Raw genomic sequence first — 21,782 nt, 5'->3', positions numbered from 1 at the left:
ATCGTCACACACAAATCCAACCTACCACCTAGTGTAACATCTTATTCTTTTGATTCTTTTCTTTTTCAAGGATAAATAATCGCTTCTCCTCACCACTGACCAAGTTCAATCAGTCTCTATAGGTACAACTTTATTTATATGCAATGATGAATTAGTACCTTGTTTACACTCAAAAGTCAAAACCTAAAGAAGCACAGCATTGAAGCTGTGAACAATTCTATCCTCTGTTAATTGACCACACAAAGCATATTCAAGGCCAAAAAGTAACCCATTTACTATGCATCCTAGTGCTACGAATAAGCCACAACTTCCAGCATCAACTTAACAAGGATACAGAACTCTGCCACCTTTGGTCAATCTCGTAATTTAACAGTCATGACAACCTGCGGTATTGTTCTATATGATAAGCTCTTGGGCCCCATGTTGCAAATAAGCCAACTTCAGACACCCCAAGGGCAATGTTCAAATAATCCAAAGGTCAGCATTTTTCTCATTGGCTCGAAGATAGTCATGGAGGCTTCAACTATGCATCATATCATACAACTATTTTCCTGTTTCCTTCTATGGAAAGAGTTGCAGATCATAACCATTACAATCAAACAAGCTTTACAACACATGACCTCCCAATTCCAAACAAGATTTAGAAGCCAAAGACTTGCAACAACATCCACCTCATGGATGAGAATTGCATAAAAACAAACCTATTTTGACCAGTGGGGTTGCAGATGTACCAAATGAGAATTACATTGAAGCAAACCACCACGATACTTCCAGTATGAGAACAAATTCAATGCAAATAAAATTTGTGAACTTTCTAATTAAAAGGCAACATATTTCAACAAAAACAGTATATAACTAGTATATACTGCTCTATGATCCCAAATGTCCTAAAAAATGATAAACATCAGCATCTTAGCATTTGCAAGTCATCAAGATTCCAAACCAAAATAGGGGCTTAAATAAGTAACAAATGATACTGATAGGGCAAGCAAAGTTGTAATCATGCTCTATTCCACAAAAAGTCCTTTATCCAATAGTATTCATGTATATTACATTTACAATGGGTGACTGTGATTCCAAATTCAGGAACCACAAAATATAAACAAACAAATCAAATCGGAGTGATCAATCTAACTAGTGTAATCTCCACTGGAGAATTCTAAAATTCTAAATAATCCTCTCATCTCATGCCAAATGACTAAAATCATAACAAGTCTATATTGGAGTCTTAGGCCGGTCACTCTCGAATGTATAGGGCTGATAGCCAGTTGAACTAGAGAGCTGACCTGAGCCGCTGCTGCTTGCGGATCTCTCGATATCATCAATATCAGCTACAAGAGAAATTGGTCGTTCTGGGATTGAGGGAACCGAAAGGTCTGTTTCCAACATTTTCACAACTTGATCCATTGTAGGCCTGGCATATAACTGCGGATGAGAACACAGCACAGCAACCAAAACATACTTCTCTACAACTTCCGGCGCACCTAACTCTGGCATCCCAGCTTCAATAACATCCAAAGTTCTTCCTTTCCTCACCAATGACCATGCCCAATCGGTCACAAGAGCGGGTTGGCTGTCATCACTCGCCATGAGTGCCTTCTTTCCACTCAAAAGCTCAAGGAGCACAACCCCAAAACTATACACATCACTCCTCTCAGTCAATTGACCATACAAGGCATACTCAGGAGCCACATATCCCATCGTCCCCGCCACCCTTGTACTCATATGCGTCATTCCCTCCGGCGTAAACTTTGCGAGGCCGAAATCCGCCACCTTGGCCTCGAACCTCTCATCTAAGAGTATATTACTAGCTTTGATATCCCTATGTATGATCCCCGGTTGAGCCCCGTAGTGCAAATAAGCCAATCCCCTGGCAGTCCCCAACGCTATCATCTGCCTAAGCGGCCAACTCATCTTCTTCTCAAAAGATCCAAACAAATGGTCATGGAGACTCCCATTCTTCATCAAATCACACACGATTATCCTCTGGTGACCCTCGAACGGTGTCGTCGCGGTACAGTACCCTCTGAGAGCGACAAGGTTGACATGCCGCACGCTCGCAATAACCTCAACCTCGTGCGCGAAGGTCGCGTCGCCGGCAGCAGAGCAATTCTTGAACCTCTTCAACGCAACCTCGGACCCATCTGTCAAAATCCCTTTGTACACATTCCCATACCCTCCTCTCCCAATTATAGAATCCCTAGAGAAATTCTTTGTCGCTTTCTTAATCTCATCGAATTTGAACCTCACCAGGGTCGTACTCTCGCTGATTGAATCCAACCTAGAATTCGATCCCAGTTCGATTACCGCAATATCCCTTCCCTGTTCTCTCTTCCTCTTCTTCTTCTTCATGTTTAGCCACAAAAAGCAAACCCCTCCAATCAATAGCAAACACCCAACGGCGATCAAGACCCCCAAGATCACCACCTTTCGCCGATTACTCTTCGAGCTCGATGACGTGGAGCCTAACGAGAAGAGGCACTGGACAGTGCCCTTGTCGGTGGGTCCGTGCACGTTGGCGAAAGCCGCTGCGTAAATCAACGGGTAGGCGGTGCAGTCGGAGAGGTTGCTGACGGAGGGTCCGGTCAGGTACGAGGCCTGGAGGCTGGAGAGGCTGGTGATGCAGGAGGCGCAGGGGGAGGCGTTCTGGAGCGACTGGTTACAGTTGGAGACGGCGTCGTCGAGGGTCCGGTTGGGGAATATGGCTTCGAACTGTGCTCTGGTGGTGATGTTCATGCAGCCCTCGGCGATCCACTCGGTCTGGAACCCGCAGGAGGATCGGATGTTGAAGCCTGGGGAGAAATCGTCGATGAGGGACTGGTAGTCGGACCAGCACGACTCGGACGAGTTGAGTGGGGGCACGAACGAGCCGTTGAGTCGGAGGTAGTAGGACTGGACGAGGCGGAGGCCTTGGCTGATGTACTGGCACTGGGTGGTCACGTCCATTTTAGGACGGTCGGAGCTTTCGATCAGCTGGCGGAGGACGCTGAAGTCGAGAGGGCATGGAACGGTGTCATTTTGGGAAAGGGTTTTGGAGGGTAGGACTGCCAAAGCCAGAGCTACGAGGAAGCAATAATGGAAGAGCGCCATTGCCGGAAAGATGTTTGTGTTGTGGTCTGACCAGGAGCTTGCGTTTCAGTTAAAAGTGTGCATTTGGTCAAGCCAGCCAGTTTGACAGTTTTGATCGATTGCTGATAAGGAAGCGGGGACTACAACACTGGGTTGCTTCCAGGAATTGAGACCCCACGTAGTAGGAGTCCCGTAACTTTGTCCATAATAAAGATAAATAAATAAACTCTTCTCATAATTGCCCGAAATAAAGCTACATACTTGTAACTCTACTTTCTACACTCTCGTTTTATTTATTTCTATATCACTGGCCGAATGTGATATTGTATATTAATTTTTTCTTCTTAAAAAAATAATGGCCGATTCAAGAGCTAACATTCCAGCCTAATAGGACGAAGATGGAATGGAATACAGTACGTAGAATGAGAAGTGTTATATGTATTTTTAAATCCTTATTTTCTGACGTGACAGTAAAATTTATTATAATATTTTGGACAAGTTAATATATATATTTTTCATATTATTAATAATTCTCACTGTCATATAAAAAAAAAAAATGAAGAACTTCATTTATAACTTCTGATCTTTTATTACTTTTGTAATTAGGATATCCATCTTTCAATTTTTTTTATTTTTTATTTTTTAATTTCAGCCGTCCATTAGAATTTTTTGTTAAATTCTATTAAAATTCTCAAAAATACCCCTTTATTTTTTTTAAAAATATATATATATATATATATATAAAATTTCAAAGATTTTGGCACGAGTATTTTTACAAATTCTATTAAATTCTTACTAACAACATTTTTCTTTTTTCTTTTTTTCCCTCAAAAAAAAAAAAAAAAGATGTATTTTAGAAATTACAAAAAATTCTAACAAGCAGTTGAAATTGAAAAAAATTAAAAAATTGATACTTTAAATTATATTTTTAAAGATCAGTGCCAAAATTGTAAAAGAGATGAAAAATTATAAATTATAAATAAAATTTTTTAAAATAAAATAGGCACTTAAAAGTCATGCATTGCATTAACGATGGTGGGAGTAGCAATTAAAAGGAAGCTTCTTATTAGCCTTGACGAGTCAAAAAGAGAGAGTAGTATCTTATCTCTCTCTCTCTCTCTCTCTCTAAAAAGTCTGCATATATCTCTACATAGTCATTGCATGACTATATGAAGAGACGGAAAACAAATAACACGTGTTTTTAAGAAATAAAATAAAATAAAATACTTGCTTGAATTAAAAAATAAAACGTGACAATTGAATCGTTAATTACTTGCTTGAATTAAACGTCATGAAATAAAAAGCTGTCTGTATATGGACTAATGGTTGACAGCAGATACATTTAGACAGACTAATTAATTAGATTCAGGTTAGGTCATTATTACTAATCAAGAATATTCCAGGATCCTAGTTCTACAAAAATGGCTATATTTTTTGATTCCATAAGCGAATGAAGATAATCTTTAATTATGACATTGGAAACCTTTACGTGCGTTTAAGATTGCGATTTCGTATAGAAAAAGTGTGATTTTAAACCAAATTGCAAAAATTAAACCATTTAGAAACTGCATTTTTAAAAAATTGCGATTTAAAAATGCAGAAAAGTGCTTATTCAAATCTCAAGCAATGTGATGCTTTTTTGAAAATGCAGTATTTTAAAAGGTTAACATGCGATTTTAAATGCCAAATTGCGATTTTGCCAAACGCTTAACTGCGTTTTTAAAAATCACTTTTTTAAATCGCACATTTTAAAATCGTTATTTTTAAATCGCACTTTTTGAAATCGCAAACCCAAACGGACTCTTATTCTAAGGATTACAAAGTCATATTTTTATTTTTATTTGTAAATATTTTTCAATTTATTAAGTCAAAACGGACCATTAATTAATTAATTAATAGAAGTTCAACAATTTAGTTTGAGAAGCTCTATAGATGTCAATTCCACATGTCAATTTACAGCATAATTTTCTTACATTTTAAGCTGCTTTCAGAACTTCCACCTTTGATTTTGATGCCCACAATTAATATGGACTTTCCTATATTAGCAATCATTGATGCAATTTTTGGTCCGGTGACGTGGCATCATCAGGGACGTCCTTTCGTTTGTGTCTTGGCCTGCAAAATAGCAAAGGCCCGTCGGGGGTTGGCCGGCGAAACCTCCTCCGACAGTCAAGTCAGTCAAGTGTTTAAAGAAGGGGGATAGAGAGAGTGAGTGAGAGCGAGAGAGCTGGAGAAAAAAATCCCCCTTCAATAGATTCTTATACCCCATTTTATACCCCTGTATGCTATATGTTCATTTTCCCCTGTCAAGCACAATGCTCCATGTAGACGTCTAATATCATCTCTGACTTCACTTAACTTGGTCTAATAAATACTGAAGGCTGCTAGTGACCCAGGCTCAAGATCCAAGGTCCAATCCGGAGTCCGAAGACTAATATGAGGAGCAAACCTGGCCCCACTTTAAATAGGGGACAAATATTCTCCAACAGCAATAAATAAATAAATATAATTTTTTTTAGAAAAAAAAAAAATGAAAACCAAACATTTTGTTCAAATGCAGGTTACAAATTACAAGTGAAATCGAGAGGAGTTTTTTTTTAAAAAAAAAAAAAAATTCTAAAAGCTCTAATAGCAAATGTCTTATAAATAATTTATTTTTTTAAAATTAAAAAAAAAATTACAAAAAATGGCACCACAGCAGTTGCCGACTTCCTCCTGTCGACACCCACTTCCCTGGCCTCCACCACCATTTTCACCAGAAACGTTATGCATCCTCCCCCTCTTGTTCCTCAGCACCCAATTGAGGTTGTGTTTCTCCATTGAATGTTCCACAAAATCTTCAACCCAAAATCTATCGACAGAGACGAAGATGAGAGGGAGAGAGATTGAGAGACAGACAAGAGAGAGAAGACGATGCAGACCACATCATCCGCATTTACCTCTCTTTCCATTGACAGCTTCATGGCCGTGACAATTTACAAATGTAAAGTTTTGGTGACAATTTCTTCTGCCTACTCTTATTTCATCAATATCTAAAGAGTAATGATTCATTGCCACTTTTTAATACAACTTTTCACCACCTTGTCTATGTGGCAAGGTGGTACCCCACCTTATTTTATTTTTAAAACTCAAAAAGTAGTAGGGACCACTTTGCCACATAGACAAGGTGGTGAAAAGTTGTATTAAAAGGTGGTAATGAATCATTACTCATATCTGAAACATCCAAGACGAAGACGACAAAGTAACAAAAAGGAAAGATAAAGAAGCTTTCGGAATAAAGTAAAAAAATAAATAAATAAAGTAAAAGATAAAAAAAAAAAATATTATTTTAATATATAGAAAAAGATTAAAAAAAGAAAAGAAAGAAGAAGCTGTAGTGAGGGTGTTTTTTTTTTAAATAATAATAATAATAATTTCTTAAATTTTCTCAAAATTTTTTTAAAAAAATGATAAAGAGAGCTCATGACAAATTTTAAAAATTAAGTTCAAGTTGGCTAAATAAGCTCAAGCCGAGCTCGAGCTTATGACAAATTTTAAAAATTAAGCTCGGCTTGACCAATTTTGTTGTAAGTTATATAATTTATTTAACATTAAAAAATAAAAAAAGAAGAGGATTGAGCTTATTTAAAAATTAATATTACATAAACTATATAACTTACAAAAAATAAAAAATAAATAAAGGATATAATGGTTATTAAATATATAATAATAATACTTATAAGAGCAGTAGCAGTAGATTTCTTACCATTTTCCCTAATTTAGGAAAAATTTAAGGAATCAAACCACCTTTTTCTTTCTTATACAAAAACACCCCACAATAGCTTCCCTTTATATTTTCCTATATATTAAAATAATATTTTTTTTATTTTTTACCATTATCGATGGTTGGTGCAGCTCCACCAGACCAACACTGCTTTTATTTGCCCAGATTCTCAAACGAAAGGTGCTACAATAGTTTTTGCCTATTGAAAAATCGTGTTGTTCGCATAATCGCAAAGAATTATTTGTAATTTAGTCAAAGTTTCTTCATTTTTTCAAGTTATTCTTGGCATTGCAAATCCAAAATGAAGGCCATTATTTGCAACTCGGAGCTAAGGACGCTTTGCTAAATTCTCTTCTTCTGGCCGCCAAGAGATTCAGTTCGGGCCCTCCTCCAGCGAGTACTGCAACAACCAGAGATCCGGGGACAGCGAATCGGTTCGAAACGGCACCGTTCACAGTCGATCCAGGTGCTTCAACTGGTGGCACAGAGATCAATGAGGGAGAGTTCGTCGGAACCCCGGAGAACGCTAGAGGCGGAGGAGGAGAGTTCACAGTGGGAAAGGAAGGAGAATGGGGGCTGGTTCAGCTACTGGTTCTGGTTGGGAAAGGAAGGAGAATGGAAAGGAGGGGCGAAAAGGACGCGTGAAAGACTGAATGAGAGAGGAGAGAGGAGAGAGGAGAGAGAATTTTTTTTATTAAAATAATCTATTTGGTAGCTACAATGCTACCCATACATGGAGTCCTAAAATATGGCAACTGCTGTGGCTTGTTTTTTGGTAACTTTTTTCAAATTTTCTTTATTTTAGAGAATAAAACCACTTAGAAGGCATCTGCTACTAGTGCTCTAACACATAATAGAGTGATTACATGTTATATATCACAATATTATATTATTATATTATTATATAATCATATAATCTTATAATCTTATTATATTACATAAATAATATGTTCAAATATCTGAATTATCATTATATCATATTATTAACAATTAAATATTGATATTATTCTCTTTTATTAGTTTATATACATATAACCAATAAATTATAACCACTTAATATACACCGACCAATAATCATTGTTATTTGTTATTTAATTTATACTTACATATAATATATTATTTATAAATATACTATATATTATAAAAATAATTATATATATACAAATCAAGCCTTAATAAACGAGCCGACTCTTATACAAGCAAGTTCATGAACTTTAATCGAGTCAAATTTATACGAGTTTGCATCATTTCTCGACTCAATTAAAGTTTACGAGTAACTTAGCTCATTTACAGAGCCTATTACCAGCTCTACCAAAAAATCTTGCAACACTCAAGCCAATAGTCCCAAGCATTTTTTATTACTAGATTCAACTTTAGAACCAAGCCCCAATTGGGACAACCCGAAATGCCAATAGACTACATTCTCAATGGTGCCGTATACAAAAGGTAGTTAATATTTTATTTTTATAGCTAGGAATCAAATGAACAAAGAATTCAAACTTCATGAGCATTATGCAGAAAGTAAGTTGCTTAGCTTACCTCAGACTCTCTCTAATTCTTCTAGGCTGCTCGACTAACCACCCCTCAACTCTCAGATTTCTTTCTTTACTTCACAAATGCTGAGAATACGTCTATTTACAGGAAATTCCTACCTAAAAGACACTACAAAAATTTTGTCAAATTGCCACGTGCATTTTGACACGTGTACGGCACTGTACACGTGTCAAAATGTTTGCCACGAGTATTTTGACAGATGTGTAAGACTCTAATTGCACATTTTGACACGTGTATTGAAATACACGTGTCAAAACGTTTTGACACGTGTATTTAAATACACATGTCAAAACGTTTTTTTTTTTAAAAAAAAAATCGAAATTGAATTTTTAAAACTTAAATTTGGAATTTTTTTTCAATTTAATTTTGTTATTGTTTATTTAAATTTATTTGGGTTAATAAATTTTTGTTTTTTTTTTTTTCCAAATTTTATTATTTTCGACGACAAAAATACAAAAAAAAACAACCGGGAAAAAACATAGAGAGAGAGAGACGTAGAGATCCAGAGAGAGAGGGAGGCAGAGAGAGATAGGGAGAGAGAGAGAGAGAGAGAGAGTAGAGAGAGAGAGACATAGAGATACTGAGAGAGAGGCAGAGAGAGATAGGGAGAGATACACACAGAGAGAGAGAGAGAGAGGTAGAGAGAGAGAGAGAAAGAGATAGAAAGGAAGAGAGAGATAGAGAGAGAGAGACCGAGAACCGAGCAGAGAGAGCTGGAGAGAGGGCGGCTCACCGGCGGGAAGGGCGGATGCGCGGTGGCCGGAAGCTGGCCGCTGCGGCTGTGACGGAGAGGGAGAGAGAGAGGGAGAGAGAGAGAGGTAGAGAGAGAGAGACCGAGAACCGAGAACCGAGCAGAGAAAGGTGGAGAGAGGGCGTCTCACCGGCGGGAAGGGCTGATGCGCGATGGCCGGAAGCTGGCCGGCGCGGCTGTGACGGAGAGGGAGAGAGAGAGAGAGAGAGAGATAATTCAGATCGGAAATGGGTCTGCTACCCATTTCCGATCTATATATATATATATATATATATATATATATATATATATATATATATATATATATATATATATATATATATATATATATATATATATATATATATATATATATATATATATATAATCTATTATTATATTATTATATTATTTGAATTTTAAAAATTATATATATATATATATATATATATACACATATATAAGCGGGAAAAAACACATATAATCGGGAGAAAACACATATACACGTTCTGGCCAAACAATTGGGCACGTGTATTTAAATACACGTCCCCAATTGTTAAAATTCTATTTAATAAAAAAAATTAAATTTGAAAAAAATAACAGTTTGACACGCGTATTTAATACGCGTGTCTAATTGTTGAAATTCTATTTAATAAAAAAAAAAATTATATTTGGAAAAAAAAATAACAGTTTGACACTTGTATTTAATACACGTGTCCAATTGGACATGTGTATTAAATACACGTGTCAAATTGGATGCGTGTCTAATTGTTGAAATTCTATTTAATTAAAAAAAAATTATATTTGAAAAAAAATAACAGTTTGACACGTGTATTTAATACACGTGTCCAATTGGACACATGTATTAAATACACGTGTCAAATTAGACGCGTGTATTTAATACGCGTGTCCAATTGTTGAAATTCTATTTAATTAAAAAAAAATTATATTTGGAAAAAAAACAGTTTGACACGTGTATTTAATACACGTGTCCAATTGGACACGCGTATTAAATACACGTGTCAATTTGTGATGGCTGTACAATTAGACACGTGTCTTTAGACACGTGTCAAATTAGACAAGTGTCTACAGTAACGGGTACTCTAGACATGCGTCAAAATGCTTGTATTTTTGTAGTGAGACTAACTGAGAAATAGTGATTCTGAATAATTTTAAATGAAAGACTAAACTTCTTATATACAAAGATCCGATCTGGTGGACAAGGCGACTCGGGCAGATCTGAACAGCAAGCATCTTGTAAAGGAGTGGCTTTTTTCTTTTTTTTGATAACCTCTTTCGCGTGCTAAATTCCATGACCAAGGAGCCATCAAGTAAAGATCATCTAAACAGAGCAACAACGGCACACAAATCACCCCCCCAAAAAAAATCAATCTTGAAAACCACTACAATTTTTCCTTCATTTCCCATATTCTCTAAGCATCCAAACACCCCCACCAAGACCCAAATAAAATCAAAGATCAAACAAGAGCAAGAACAGAGACAAACATCGGCAGAAAGGCAATGAAGAACCCCAGAGAGGTAGACAGGGCGCCAGCACCGACACGCTCGGCATACATGCCGGCGTTGAGGAACCAAGCAATACAACCAACCCGAAACTGGAGGCCAGCGTTTTGGAAGATGGGTACGGATCGCCGACGTGGAAAGGTGAAAATTCAAGACACGCAAGGGAGGGATGTGGGAAATGTTTCATTCAATAGTCCTCTTTTAGAATTGCTTTTGTTTGCATGGAAGATAGTGTGTAATCTCATTCTTGGATTTCCTTTCCTCAATCAACTCAGCAATTGCTAGTGTGATATTTAGATGAAAATAAGCCCCTCAAAAAACATTTAATTCTCAACCATTCCTTAGCTACATGATTACCATTACAGCTTCTATAATCATGCCCATGGTAGTAAATGAATAGGGGCAGAGTCATTCAAAAGAACATGATATAGCAGCCAAAGATGGACGGACGCTGTCCCTAAACACAATTTAGGAAATAAGAACATAAATAAATCAATTCACAAAATATAAATTTTCCATTTCATTTCAAGCGAATAATAACATATTAGAGTGCTAAACAACTCAATCACCATGCTGTACTTACATCACCAAAGGCTACTTCATTACAAGCTATCTAACGCACCAAAAGAAGCAGATCCAAAAAGAAGCCCATTTTGCTTGTACTAACTTAAACAGATCCTAAAACTCCTGAGATGCAGAACCAATCTCGTCCTTCCCCTTACCAACCTTCCTGGGCAGTAGATTTTGATGGATGTTAGGCAGAACACCTCCTTGGGAAATGGTGACAGAACCCATGAGCTTGCTCAACTCCTCGTCGTTCCTCACGGCGAGTTGAATGTGCCTAGGAATAATCCTACTCTTCTTGTTGTCCCTTGCAGCATTTCCAGCCAACTCCAGCACCTGAAATCAAGCCCAAACAACTAACCAGGTGAGACTATTTTCTTAGAAAAAGAATCCCATTAAAAACAAAAATTTTGGGAAATTAACATCTGTACAAACCTCAGCAGCAAGGTATTCGAGGACAGCGGAGAGGTAGACAGGAGACCCAGATCCGACACGCTGAGCGTATCGGCCGGTCTTGAGGAACCGGGCGATCCGGCCGACTGGGAATTGAAGACCAGCCTTCTGGGACCTGGTGACCGATTTGGTGGCCTTGGGCTTGCCTCTGCCGCCCTTGGTGGTTGTCGCCGCCGCGGAGGACATGGTGGATTTGTTTAGGGTTTGGGATTTGGAAAGACTCTTGGTTTTCGTTGGAGAGGTGAGAGAGCTTGAACAAATGCTAGATTGTAGTGAGGAAAGATGGGTGGGCTTGAATTTATAGAGTGGAGGCGTGGGAGCGAAGGAGGGTTTTGATTGGTTGGTTTCGTTTTACGCGGATCGCCAACATGGCAGAACCAGAGTGGGAAACCTGAAAAGAGTTTGAAATGTAGGCGGGAAATGTTTGAACGGCCTCTTTTGATTGGTGGAGTGCGCGGGTTCACACGGAATAACACGACGTCGTTTCCTGTCACCAATCGTTGATTTTTTTATTTATTTATTTATTTATTTTTTCTAAGTACCAATCGTTGATTTAACACGTTAAATCTGAATTTTAACCGTGGGAGTAAAGTTTGAAAGAAAGTATTAGCCTTGTTTGGCAATGGCCAGAACAAAATAGAATGTGCATTATTCCTATCATTTTTTTTTTTTTTTTTCACTTTTTTACATTTTACATTTTTCAATAACAATCAACATCAAAACATTCCCACTTTTTTCACTTTTTATATCACATTAATACTTTTTTATTATTATTCAAATAAAAAAATTTACTACAATACAAAACTTTTTCACTTTTCTATACAAATCTTTTTACTTTATATCACATCATTACTTTTTATTAATTTCAAAATTAACAATCCACTACTCTATTCTGTACAAGCATTTGCCAAACATACCCATTATAACAAATGAGGAGACTCAATGAAAAAAATGGTTTTCGATTTGTTGTCTGTTAGAGTTCAAGAGTTGATGGAGCTAGAACCATTGGAAGTTAGTCCAATGGCAGTTTTAGATGGACAGCATGAGATAGTTTCATGTGAATTTATAAAAATTATGAAGAGGCCATTGTGAATTCTCTTAAGAAAAACTATCACGTTTCTATCTATATATTCATCTTGAATCAGAGAAACAGATCAAGAGAGATGGATGAGGATCCTCTCAAATTTATTGTCTGAATTGCACTTATCCCGAACATCTTAGGACATGGGACCCACTTACCTAGGATAAGTGGGCCCTGCACCCTCTCTCACCCGTCTAAGGTAGATCCACGGTTGGATTTACTTAACCATTACTAAAGTCAATTGTAAGATTAAATTAATTTTGATACATAAAATTAAGTAATCATTAATTACTATCAATTATGATCTAACGGTTATTTAATATAACCGTTAATTATAAAATTAATCTATTTGTCAAGTGTTCATATCAAATGGCTAGATTTTAATGATGATTGAATTAGGAATTATTTTTTGTTAATTCAGAGTATAACCGATGTTGGTGGCCGAATCTGGAGGGAAGATAAGGAGGTGAGCACACTTTTTCTTGACCATTTTGAGACTCTTTTTTGTACCCAAAATCCCACAGGTATTGATCATTGTTTGGACAACTTGGAGGCTCGGGTAAGCCTTTTCTTGAGGACGAAATCCGATTTGCACTCTCTCAAATGCACCCATTGAAATCTCGGGGCCCCGATGGCTATTCAGCTGGTTTTTACCAAAATTCATGGGATATCGTGGGCCTGGATGTTACTCTGGCAACCTTACATTTTCTGAATGGGGGGCAATTGGAGGAAGGTTTGAATGATACTAATATATGCCTTGTTCCAAAGGTTTCTTCCCCTACAAGAGTCACGGACTACTGACCAATAAGTTTGTGTAATGTCTTTTATAAGTTGATTTCAAAGGCGTTGGCCAATCGGTTAAAGCATGTGCTGCCCACTATCATCTCCCCGTAACAAAGTGCTTTTATTCCAGGAAGACTTATAACGGACAATGTTTTGCTTTTGAAACCCTTCATACCATGGACTAGGGATGTGATCGAGCCGAGCCGAGTCGAGTTTTAAAATTTCAAGACTGGCTCGTTTATGAGTCAAGCTCGAATTCGAGTCAAGCTATAAAATGTGTGTTCAAGCTCGACTTGTTTAAAATTCGAGTGAGTGCCTCTAGTGGGAAGCAAAAAACTTGGGGGGACTTTGAAAAACAAAATTATAGCCCAAGTGGGTTGCGACAATCTTCCCCCAAATGGAGACAAATGCCAGTCCCATGAGATATATTCCAAACAAAGACAGACCTCCTTATCATTGGAACAACGACATAGGGGAAAAAAAAAAAAATTAAACCAAAATCGATGTATATATATAGGCTAGGCATCGTCGAATAGGGGAGAAAAAAAAAAAAAAAAAGAAGGAAAAAAACCAAAATTTAAAACGGGAGATGTACCGATTAGGTGAGGGCTGCAAGGGCCTTCTCCTTCCTCTGCTGCGAGTACGTCCATGCGTACGGGGAGGCGCTGTTGCGCTGTGCTTCAACCTTCAAAGAGCATGACCAGCAGGCAGCAAGTGACAAAGTGAGGGTGTGAGGGCCAGTGAGGTGAGTGGGGTGCAGGCCGTGCGGCGCTCTGTTGCTTAGGGAGTTAGGGAACTTAGGGTTAGGTTAGAAGGAAAGTAAGAAAAGAACTAAGAAAGTGAAGTTTTTACCGTTTTTAGTGTTTTTTTTTCCTTTTTTAATTTGTGGGGCGAGGCGGGGACCCAAGAATTTTCAAGCCCCCCCCCCCCCCCCGGCGCAACCCGCACTGCACCGTGCGGGGGGCCCAAATAAGGGCTCGTGGCCTGCACCATGGGTGCAATTTTTAGGCTTTGCGGGGCGGGGCAAAGCGGGGATTGCAGGGCGGTGCGAGTATTGCGGGGATTTGCTCACTCCTAATTGAGAATGACCATTGAGCCAAGTCGGGTTACTTGACAAGCTTGGCTCAACTAAAGCTCGAGGTAAGCTATTAAATTTTTCAATGTGTAATCGAAGCAGAGTTCAAGCCCGAGTTTGTGAACAACCTCCATACTAACTATTAATAACTTAATATGTTAGTTTAACATACTAAATATTATTATCAAAGTATTATAATTAAACAATATTTACTTAGGTAGTATACCTTATGCTTATTTAGTGTGTGTGTGTCTGTGTCTATATATATATATATATTATCAAAAAATGACCTATAGACTATGGTTAACTACTATATTTTATATATAATATACAAAAAAAATATCGAGTAACATATAGTTAATTACATTTACTTAGTATATGTTAGTAATCTAGATAATATGTTAGTTTATGAGCTAACTAGTTAGTATGTTAACTAATACACACATAAATATTAAGTAACATATATAACATATATTACTTAATTACTAATATACATGCTTAAATTTATATAACTCATTTTTAATAATATATAAGAGATATGAACGAGCTAACGAGTCGAACTAACGAGCTGGGTGAGCGATCCAGTCAAGCTTTAAACGAGCTGAGCTCGCGAGCCCCTTTCAAGTTTTGTCGAGTGAGTCGGGTATGTATCACTTACTAACCGAGCGGGTTTCTACAGTAACGAGCGAGTTTCTACAATATCGAGCTCGAGTTTGGATCGGGCTAAACTGTGCGGGTTGTCGAACGGACTGGTTTATTTACATCCCTACCATGGACACTCGGTTGAAGGAGAGGGAGGGTTTCATGGCCCTTAAGTTGGATATGAGCAAGGCATATGATAGGCTTGAATGGGATTTCCTAGAGGCGATGTTATGGAAGCTCGGATTTGCACCTCGTTGGATCTATCTCCTCATGACTTGTGTCCGTACAGTCACATATTCTTTTCTCATTAATGGACAGCCTTATGGTTGCATAGTGCCTACTCGTGGGATTTGACAAGGTGACCCTCTATCACCCTATTTCTTTATAATATGTGCGGAAGCTATTAGTTCTATGTTACAGTGTTCGATGAGGAATGGTGAAATTACCAGAGTACTTATATCTCGAGGTGGTACATGTATTCATCATCTCCTTTTTGCCGACGATAGTCTATTGTTTTGTCGCGCTAATCTAAGGGAGTGGAGGACTATTCAAGCTTTCTTAGAGCGGTATGAAGGAACATCGGGACAACAATTGAATAGGGATAAGACATCCCTTTTCTTTAGCGATAATACTTGAGAGGCGAATAGAAAAGCTATATTACAAGGTACGAGGGTTAGTGCCATAGCCCGGTATCAGAAATACCTAGGTCTTCCGGCCCTTATTGGGAGATCTAAAGTGTTTACATTCAAAGGGATTAAAGAAAGGATTTGGCAATGTATTAACGGCTGGAAAGAAAAAAATTTATCTCATGCCGGAAAGGAGACTTTCCTTAAGTCTGTTATACAAGCCATACCTACCTACATTATAAGTGTATTCCGGCTTCCCAAAACTCTTTGCCGAGATATTAACTCTATGATGGGAAGATTTTGGTGGGGGCATAAGGAGAATGACTGGAAGATGTCATGGATGTCGTGGAATGGTTTAGGAAAAAAGAAGCATTCAAGTGGTTTGGGTTTTAGGGACTTGGAGAGTTTTAGCACTGCACTTTTAACAAAACAGTGTTGGAGATTCACTCAAAATCCTGGTTCCTTGGCAGCACGGGTATTCAAAGAGAAGTATTTTCAATATGGAGATTTTTTGAATTCATCTCTTAGTTCTCGACCATCCTATGCTTGGCGTAGTTTGTGGCAGGATAAACCAACCTTACAGAAGGGTCTCCTATGGCAGATTGGGGACGGTTCTCAAGTGAAGATATGGGGTGATAGTTGGCTACCCTCTACATATTCCCACAAGATTCAAGCACTAGTTCATATTTTAAGTGAGGATGCAACAGTCAGTGAATTAATCAACACAGAGAGTGATTGGTGGAACATACCTCTTGTTGAGAGCATCTTTCTATCTGCTACGGTGGAACAGATTTGTAACTTACCCATCAGTCCTCGGATGATGAGAGATCGGTTGTGTTAGTATTTTATGTTGGCTACATTTTGGATGAAAAAAACACTTTATGTAACGGTTGCTTTTTAATAGGATGATCTGTTCTTATTCAGAGTCTTCATGTAATATGGATAGTGTTCTTTTCAAGTCATGTGACTGATCACATTTTTCTCTAAAAGATGTCCATGAAGATTCCATGCAGTTTTTAAAGTCAAAACAGCTGGTTCCTGTGCAATCATCCGGACGAGCCTTTGAAGGCGTCCGGATGCCCCACAATGTCTAGAAGCTTCAGCGTTGAAGACGTCCGGACCCTAGGTCAAGCTTCTCCAATTTCTACAAGGAGTTGGATTTCAGTCGACACTTATTTGGGAAGTTTCTGCAAGACATCTGGATGACGTGGCAACATGTCTGGACGCTAGCCAGCATTCCAGAATATTTCGGGTTTCCTTTACGAGCGCGAAAAGGAGAGACAGTGAAGACCGTCTAGACGCTCGGCCAAGCTGTCCGGACGTGGTCCTGTTATGGGAAGAATTGTGCTATTATGGAAAGGCGGTCGCAGAAGACCATCCGAACTAGGCTAACTTCTGTTCGGACACCAACTTGCCGTCTGAATTTGAGCAGAATTAGGTTTTCTTTAAGCCTATAAATAGAGGGCTCTAAGCTTGTTATTTATAAGAATTCAGTATAGAATTTCATAGTTCTCAGAAAGGGTGCTTAGGGAGAATTGAAGATCCGCTAGCACTCTAGCCGTTGCCGGTGTGTGCTACCTTGTTCGTGTTATAGTTAAAAGTATGACTACTGCAATAAGTTTTGTAAGTGCGAGTTCTTTGTAACTTGATTTGTCTTTGGATAGTGGATTTCTTGGGTTTGGCTGCCCCGAAGTTGTTTTTTCTCTTCACAGAGTTTCCACTTCGTCAACAAATATCTTGTCTCTTTTATTTTCCACAATTAAGATATTTTGTTACACAGAGCACACATTTGGTTATTTATAAGTCATTATTTATTTCTTTCCAAAACACAGATATAAGAAGACATCTGCAACTGTCCGGACGATGTAGTGTTCCCGTCCGTACGCTATCCTTGATAAGGCAAGTCGTGCAGAAGAAGTTCAACTGTCCAGACGTTAGTCTCCACAGTCCGGATGCTCAGACCTTAATATGGAAATAGCGTGCAATAGAAGTGTAACCGTCCGGACGCTAGGGCAACACCGTCCGGATGCGGCCCTATTCAGGAAAGAATATCAGTGAATTTGGAAAGCCGTTTGCATAGTTGTCCGTCTAGACGCCTTCAGCTACCTTCTGAACGCCGCCTAGAGAAAATTGAATCAGTGTCAATTTAGGTTTTCTGTAGCCTATAAATAGAGGCATCTAGGCATGTCATTTGTAAAAATTCAGTATTGAATTCCGTAGTGCTTAGAGAGTATATTTAAGGAGTTATTGTGTTGATCTGGTCTCTCTCAAGCCGTTGTCGTTAGGGATGTAATCGAGTCGAGCCGAGTTGAGTTTGAAGATTTCAAGACTGGCTCGTTTATGAGTCGAGCTTAAATAGTCGAGCTCAAATTTGAGCCGAGCTATAAATTGCATGTTCAAGCTCGGCTCTTTTAAAACTTGGGCGAGCTCGAGCTCGAGTTCATTGAAAATAACATTCGAGCCGAGCCGGGTTACTTGACAAGCTCGACTCAACTAAAGCTCGAGGTAAACTATTAAATTTTTCAATGAGTGATCAAAGCAGAATTCAAGACCAAGTTTATGAACAACCTCTATGCATTTATTAGTAACATAAATATATAATATATAACTATATAAGGCATATTATAAAATATAGTACGTAACTATAGTTTATAAGTAACAAATTAACAATATACTATTATATATAACTAGAGAGTATAAACTATGGTATATGTATAATGTGAACAAATAGTAAGTCTAATATATTTTATATAACTAAGTAACTATAATATAAGTATAATATATAACTATTGTTAACCATGTGTGATGTGATATATGCGTTTATATATATATATGCTAACTATTTAATATTGTTATATACTAATTATTAATAACTTAATATGTTAATTTAACATACTAAATATTGTTGTCAAAGTATTATAATTAATATGTAATACTATATATATATATATTATACTATATTTACTAATATATATATATATATATATATATATATATATATATATATGTAAGATATGAACGAGTTAACGAGTCGGGCGAGCGATCCGATCGAGCTTTAAACGAGCTGAGCTCACGAGCCCCTATCGAGTTTTGTCGAGCGAGTCGGGTATGTATCACTTATTAATCGAGCGGGTTTCTACAGTAACGATCGAGTTTCTACAGTATCGAGCTCGAGTTCGGATCGGGCTAAACCGAGCGGCTATCGAGCGGTTTGTTGAACGGACTGGTTTATTTACATCCCTAGTTGTCGTAGTGTTGTTGCTGTGCTCGTGTAAAGTCTATCTTAGTGGTTGGCCCTAAAGTAAAGGATTCCATTGAAGACCACTTCAAGTTGGTGACTTGGTTGGGAAGCGTTCACGATGAGTTTCGTGTCAGAGTCATAAGAATGATCGCTGCATCGGGGTATGTGAGTGTTACTTTCTATGTATTAGCTTTGTCTTCTGAATAGTGAAATTTTTGGGTTTGGCTGCCCCGGAGTGGTTTTTATTTTCATTGAGTTTTCATTTCGTCAACAAAATATCTGTCTCTTTTAATTCTTCATTTTAAATATTTTGTTACACGTTGCACACACCCATGGTAATTTAGAAGTCATAGTTTATTTTCAGAGTTGTGTAAAAGTTGTGCAAGAAACATTACTCAAAGTAAATTGCCAAGATAAAGTGCACAACTTATGAACCGAAAAGATGCAAAAAAAAAAAAAAAACCGAAATTTACTAGAAAAGGCATGAACTAAGTTATGAAAGAATCCATGGCCAATAAGAAAATTATAGCACATATACTGTAGTTTTTTTACAGCACATAAACCAAATTCGGTATAGCGCATGCCTCCTGCTTACAATCATGCCTTGAAAAAGAAATGTTATATACACTCTCACTCTCACACTCTCCAAGTATACACTCCTTGACGTGACAATAAAATTAATAAACAAAGAAATATTGTGATTAAATCTGGCAATTGCAAACCCCTGTATGATATGTGGAGGTTTTATCAAAGGTGATTGTCCGATGTTAATAGGAATGGATTATACTTAAGTTTTGTAGGTCTAAATTGAATTTCAAGTTTTCTTTGAGAAATAGAGGGAAATTGTGATTAAATCTGGATCCTTAAAGAACTACAACATAGTTGTTGTAGTTTTTTTTTTTTTTTTTTTTTAATTACTTAAGCTAAATCTCATAGGAAATTAATAAACTTTATTGAAATATATAAATTTGTGAATTTTTAATTTTTTTTTTATGTAAGAATTAAGTTAGCTCTATACTTGTTTGTACGTGATTTTTTCAAAATAAGCATATTTAGTATTTGTTTCTTTGAAAAAAAAAAATAAACTTGTTTACAAAAAATTTGTCAAATGTGGATCCACCAAAATAATTACTCAACTTTATATCACATTAAAAACTTTTTCAAATAAAAACACAAAGAAAAAAGGAAAAGAAAAAAAAAAAAAAACTTTGAAATAGTAATGTTACTTTTCACACTAGCCTATTTATTACCCACTACAAAAAAATCAGATTTTTGACCTGTTTTTTGTTGTCAATTATAGCTGTTTTAACAAAAATAGCTCCAATTAAAGTCGTTTTAAACTAAAACGCTTCTAATTGGGGCCGTTAGTAAACGACTATATTTTCCCTTTCACCAAACACCGAAAAATGCCGAAAATATTTTATGCCAAAATAAATGGAACATCAATTGATTCACACTTTTATTTTTTTAAAGTGGTTAACATGCATGGAAAGCGACTTAAAACATGTCATGCTAGCAGGTGTAATAAATGGGTGTCAAGAGTAACATTATTTTTTCAATTTTTTTTTTTTATTTTTGTGTTTTAATTTATTTAAAAAAGTTTTTAATGTGATATAAAGTTGAGTAAGTGTTTTGGTGGGATCCACATTTGACAAAATGTTTACAGTCCATCGTCCACCTAAGAAAATTGTTTGGTAAACTTGGTCTATTTTTTTTTTCTTCAAAGAAACAAATACTAAATATATATGCTTATTTTGTAAAAACCACAAACAATTATAGAGCTAACTTCCTACATATAAAAGGATGGGAAAAATACAATTTAACCCTCCAAAGTTTGACGACTTTTTCAAATACATACGGCCGCGTTTCGTATTTGACAAGCACAATATCGTTAAACTGTAGAAAAAGAAAAAGAAAAAGAAAAAAAAAATTAATATTTGCCTCACATAAGTATAAGAATAGCATGATTGAAAAATTTAAAAGTTATCAATAGGCATTTAACTGTTCTAATGACATCATTTGAACTATAATTCTTCTTCTAGTTCAACATAAAGTATTGATTCGTCTTTGCAAGCAAAGTACATAAATTCGAGCAACATTTTTCATAAATTTGACCATCCATCTCTGTAGGTTTGCACACAGAATGATGCAATATATAGTTGCATTGGTTAATTGGTTAAATGTTCCATTAATTGTTTACCCATTCCGACTATAGATAATTTAAACATATAAAACCCATCTTCTATTGCTTCTCCAGTAAAAGTAAATGAGTAATGATTCTTGCACAACTTTTACATAACTCTTGCACAACTCTAACTAATTTTTATTTTTTTTAGATCAACCATTGGATTTGTTTTCCTACATGTGGCCCCCAAATATTCAATGGTTGATCTTTAAAAAAAGTTGTTAGAGTTTGTTAGTTTGTGATTGGCTACATTCTGTTGGACAAAATCACTTCTATGTAATGATGCTTATTATACAGGGATGCTAGTTTATTCAGAGTCTACACTTAGTTATGAGCTTAAAGAAGACTATGTGCAGATTTCAAAACAGTTAGTTCAGTTCCCTTGCATCCGTCTGGACGACGTGGTATTTCGTTCGGACGCTCATCTGTCTGGATGACGAGAACTTTCCGTCCGAACGTCCCTCTGTGTCCAGAAGCTTCGAACTGCTCCAG

The 21,782-nt window shown here is 37.0% G+C and overlaps 2 protein-coding genes across 2 annotated transcripts; both read right to left on the bottom strand.

Moving 5' to 3' along the window:
- Positions 1-1,010: 1,010 nt before the first annotated feature.
- LOC133851249 (probable LRR receptor-like serine/threonine-protein kinase RKF3) lies at positions 1,011-3,225 on the bottom strand. Its single transcript, XM_062287580.1, has one exon. It carries the CDS (start codon positions 3,088-3,090, stop codon positions 1,216-1,218), a length of 1,875 nt encoding a protein of 624 aa, XP_062143564.1. The 5' UTR covers positions 3,091-3,225; the 3' UTR covers positions 1,011-1,215.
- Positions 3,226-11,136: 7,911 nt separating this feature from the next.
- On the bottom strand, positions 11,137-11,936 carry LOC133851250 (histone H2AX-like). The gene is made up of 2 exons (XM_062287581.1): positions 11,640-11,936; positions 11,137-11,540 (listed from the first exon to the last, which is right to left on the bottom strand). The coding sequence occupies exons 1-2, from the start codon at positions 11,841-11,843 to the stop codon at positions 11,319-11,321; spliced, it is 426 nt and encodes a 141-aa protein (XP_062143565.1). The 5' UTR covers positions 11,844-11,936; the 3' UTR covers positions 11,137-11,318.
- Positions 11,937-21,782: the final 9,846 nt, after the last annotated feature.

The sequence above is a fragment of the Alnus glutinosa genome, chromosome 12 (genome assembly GCF_958979055.1).
Source record: "Alnus glutinosa chromosome 12, dhAlnGlut1.1, whole genome shotgun sequence".
In the NCBI taxonomy this organism is placed as follows: domain Eukaryota; kingdom Viridiplantae; phylum Streptophyta; class Magnoliopsida; order Fagales; family Betulaceae; genus Alnus; species Alnus glutinosa.
This window is presented reverse-complemented; position numbering and strand designations above follow the sequence as displayed.

What these genes read in the sequence shown, in the direction of transcription:
- LOC133851250 (XM_062287581.1), bottom strand. Translation starts at nt 11,843, where the DNA reads ATGTCCTCCGCGGCGGCGACAACCACCAAGGGCGGCAGAGGCAAGCCC. An exon ending in TCGAATACCTTGCTGCTGAG is followed by an intron (nt 11,541 to 11,639) that starts GTTTGTACAGAT and finishes GCTTGATTTCAG; the next exon opens with GTGCTGGAGTTGGCTGGAAA.
- LOC133851249 (XM_062287580.1), bottom strand. Translation starts at nt 3,090, where the DNA reads ATGGCGCTCTTCCATTATTGCTTCCTCGTAGCTCTGGCTTTGGCAGTC.